The 3,979-nt window shown below is 40.7% G+C and overlaps 1 protein-coding gene across 1 annotated transcript in view; it reads right to left on the reverse strand.

Annotated features, from left to right (window-relative positions):
• Positions 1–1,510, reverse strand: part of LOC122790792 (dehydrogenase/reductase SDR family member 4-like) — a 582,153-nt gene extending 580,643 nt beyond the window's left edge. The window contains exon 1 of the mRNA XM_044058413.1: positions 1,164–1,510. Coding sequence (XP_043914348.1) covers positions 1,164–1,318 — 155 coding nt within the window. The 5' untranslated portion in view covers positions 1,319–1,510. The remainder of the gene's footprint in view (positions 1–1,163) is intronic.
• Between the last annotated feature and the right edge of the window lie 2,469 nt (positions 1,511–3,979).

Raw genomic sequence — 3,979 nt, forward strand, 5'->3', positions numbered from 1 at the left:
AAAATTCCTGTGCTGGCCTTGCTCCAACAGAACGCATTTATCAATATTCATTTTGGCACAGGAATGCATATTAGTAGATTTCAACAGCTCGCCAAGAATTGCTAGCCTGGAGGCGTGGTTAGGGCAGGATTTGCTACTGCGCATCCTGCGAGGTACTGTTCTAATACTAAACCGAAACTACTGAAAATAAAGTTTACTTTAACTGCGAGGGGGGCAACATTTGAAAGACATGTCCATTTGCCTTTTTTTTTTTTAAATATATATATTCCAGATGGGGGGAGGCCACGGTGGTGCAGCGGTTAGCGTTGCTGCCTCACAGCAAGAAGTTCTCCGGTTCGATCCTCAGCTGGGGTGCCTTCTGTACGGAGTCTGCATGTCCTCCCTGTGGTCACGTGGGTTTCCTCCCACATCCCAAAGACATGCTGTAGGTGGATTGGACACTTTAAATTGGCCCTACGTGTGAGTGTGTGCATGTGTGTGCCTTCTGTGGAAAGTTGGGCACCGGGCTGGCAACACGACACCATAAAACTCCACCGCCAATCATGAGCAGACAGGTGATCCGCTGTGGCGACCCCTAACCGAGAAAAGCCAGAAGAAGATATATTCCAGATGGGATGGGGCCACATACCTCTCAACTGTACAGATTTTCGCTGAATGCCCAGATTTTTGCCTCATATTTTTGGTCCATTTTTCACAAAATTGTGTGTGTGTGTGGGGGGGGGGGGTTAGGAAATTACTGGCAAATTATTGAAGATTAAACTCAGAAAATAATGACAAACATTTGAGTTCAGACTTAGCACCCTGAAGAAAATTCATGCTAATGCAAAACCTGTTGTTGTATCAACTTTCAAAGCTTTTAAGAGCAATATTTAATTATCCCTATTTTGGGGGCTTTGTCCTCACATTATTTATGGCTTTATCCAGACTTCTTGCTCTAAGAGGTATGGAGGGGGGCAGTAAAAAGAGTTTTGAGAATACAAAATGAAATTTCTAGCTACACCCCTGTGAAGCTGCATGGTCCTGTCTGTATTTTATCAGTGTCTCAAGTTAATAATACTAATATATGAAAAGTGTCCCTAAATATGTCCGAATTTGTCCCTTTTTGGTTGAGACCTACGATCGCAATTAAAATAAGAAATATATTACACATTACCACAACTTACCCCTCGGTAGCAGCTGTAACGATAGCTATTTTCTCTTTCAGCATACCCCTTGAATATGCTGCCCCACTGGTCTGCATCCTTACAAAATTGAAAGCCCTATATAAAGCTCGAGTTTGAGTCAGAATTGCCAATCTAAACTTTAAAATGGCAGGCATATTTTCTGATACTTTATTGTATTCCCAAACTTTGTACTGGACTTTTGACCTTGAATCCCGTTTCACTTTACTTAATATTATTTTACATAAAGAGATGTATAACTGAACCTTTACGTGTTATAAGAAATCCATTTACTGTTTAAACAAAATATGCAACACAACTTAAATTAAAAGCGACACGACAGTCGCAAGCACTTCCGGTACAAACGACAGGCCGTTTTAAGGAGGAAATGCGTTTAAGTTTTGCCGTAGAAGGTTCAAAAATTCTTCAGTAGGTTAGCTTCAAAAGGTTTCTTACTGAGCTGTTACGGTAATAACGTTAATCTCTAAGTTGTTTGCCCCTGTCTTTCTTTTAAAATTCTCTACAATATGATCGGCTGTGTTGTGTAGTTTTACAGACTTTTTTTATGTTAAACGACGGTACTTCTGTAGCAATGTAAGTATATGGACTGCTTTACATAGAAAGTTTTAGTAGTATGGCAACCCCTTATCTCAAGAGTAAGTGGTAAAGCTAAAAACAATAAAGAGCAAAGGCACCAAATCCTGGGCAGTTTTAAAACATTGTTCATATTTACTTAGTAAATTAACAAACTAACAACGTTTGTGTTACTATGCTCTGTCTGAAGAATACGTTTTAAATTACAAACTAACAACGTTTGTGTTACTATGCTCTGTCTGAAGAATACGTTTTAAATTCTTAACGCATGACATTATTTGCTGACTGTATACTCTCAAATGATTTGCCAAAAAGTAAATAAATAAAAATCACAATTTTGTATTTGTGACATGACAGCTCAGAAGGGTTAGCACCGCCCCCCCCCCCCGAACTCTGTTGCTAGGTGATGGTCACTGTTTATGTGACACCCCAACCCCATGTTCAGAATAGGTAAAAAGGGGTTGTGCTCACAACTAAATGTCTCTGAATTACAGTAGAGTGTGTTTTTGTGAATTTGTTTTTCATGTTAGTGCTAATTTATTTTTCAAACTCTGAGTGGATCTGAAAATGGTACATTAAATCAGTGTTGTAGCCTGGTTAATAAATGCATACATGCATGCATAAGATAATTCAGGAAGATTTCAAAAGTTAGTACCAGTGACAAAGACTGCAAAGAAAGCAGCCATGAATTTGTTACACACGGTAAGCTTGATGAATTTTGTTTGTAGATTAAATACCCAGAGGGACAGTTTTTATGTAAAGGCTGGCAACAAAAGGCAGGAGTTGCTTTAAGCTGTATCACAGGGGGCGAATCGCAAAGGGAAATGCAAGAGGATCTGGAGATTTAACAGGTTCTAGAATAGCAGAAAATTACCTTGAACTGGGAGTGTTGGTTCTTCAAAGATGCTGCAGGAGATGTTAGTTAAGGAGGATACCTACAGAGTAAATGGTCTGTACAGCACTGCCGTAAGGAGTTGGAAAGGGGAAGTAAACATGCTTTAGTCATGGTTCTTGAATTCTTTCCACTGGTGATGGCAATGCACACATGGGCTGAAGACCTGCAGCATAAACAGTCTTGTTAGGACTGACACTGTGGAGGTGGGTTAGTTTAGTGAATAATCATGTGGGGGGCAGTAATGTGGGGTATCTAGTGAGAGTATTTGTGTTTAGCTGTCTGCAGCATAACGTTTGTTCATAGCATATTCAAGATGCAGACAATGCCACTGTTAATTCACTTAATGGTTTTCAGTGGCAGGTTAAACACAGTGGCAACAAAGCTGATACCAGACCATGCAGGATCTCAGAACAGCTGTGAGTGCTGACTAAATTGATCTGGACAATGTTAGAAGCACCTCTACAACCAAGGACAAAGGTATCCTATAGGAAGTGCATGTTAAGTTTCAATACAATAATGATCGAAAGGTGGTCAGTTAATTGGTTGGAACCAATAGAGCAATTGTGGGAGTTCATCCGTAGTTTAAAAGCAGGACCTTGCACAATGAAAAGCACATATACTGCAACAGTTAGCTGGTCTCAGAAGGTTTGTGGATGTCAAGATAATGATCACTCACTTGCACTAAGGAACAAATTGCAATGGTGGGACAGAATAGAGTGCAAGTTAATGGCAAATGTTTGCCTGTGGGTCTTAGGAATTTCAAGTGCTTACAGGAAGCATTGTGGAAAATATGCATTTGTGAATATGAGATGATTATTTAGGATAGTGTACTTACTGGCCTTTTGTGGGGCATATAGAATCTTTGAGTTACTACAAGACAGTAAGTATGACAGGACATCTTAATTGCTTGCTGAGGCTAGTGATGTTAGGAAAGATGTGTATGTCATCTAGATATACATTAGGAGGATTAAGAGAGACCAGCAGGAAGCCACTATGGTGTTGATGGTTAAAGCCTTATAATGGCCCAGCTGACCTGGGTGACTGATGGAGTGGCAGGGAGGGAAAGGTGTACCCATCTTGGGAGAACAGCAGTAGCTGGTGATGTTCTCTAAAGGGGTAGTATGGTCCAAACACGTGTGTTGCCCTTGGATGCAACCAGTGATAGTGTGGGACAGTGAAAGGGAAAAGTCAGAAGGATATATAAAGTTTAAAAAAAGCACAGATGGACGAGCCCCCAGGACACCCTGGTAGACTTGATGTGCACAGGGGGCACTGGGGCCAGGCCAGTATCATTGAGGTTTAAGGAAACAAGGGACCAACAAGAAAGCAG

Source organism: Protopterus annectens, chromosome 16.part0 (genome assembly GCF_019279795.1).
Source record: "Protopterus annectens isolate FY-2018-M chromosome 16.part0, PAN1.0, whole genome shotgun sequence".
In the NCBI taxonomy this organism is placed as follows: Eukaryota; Metazoa; Chordata; order Ceratodontiformes; family Protopteridae; genus Protopterus; species Protopterus annectens.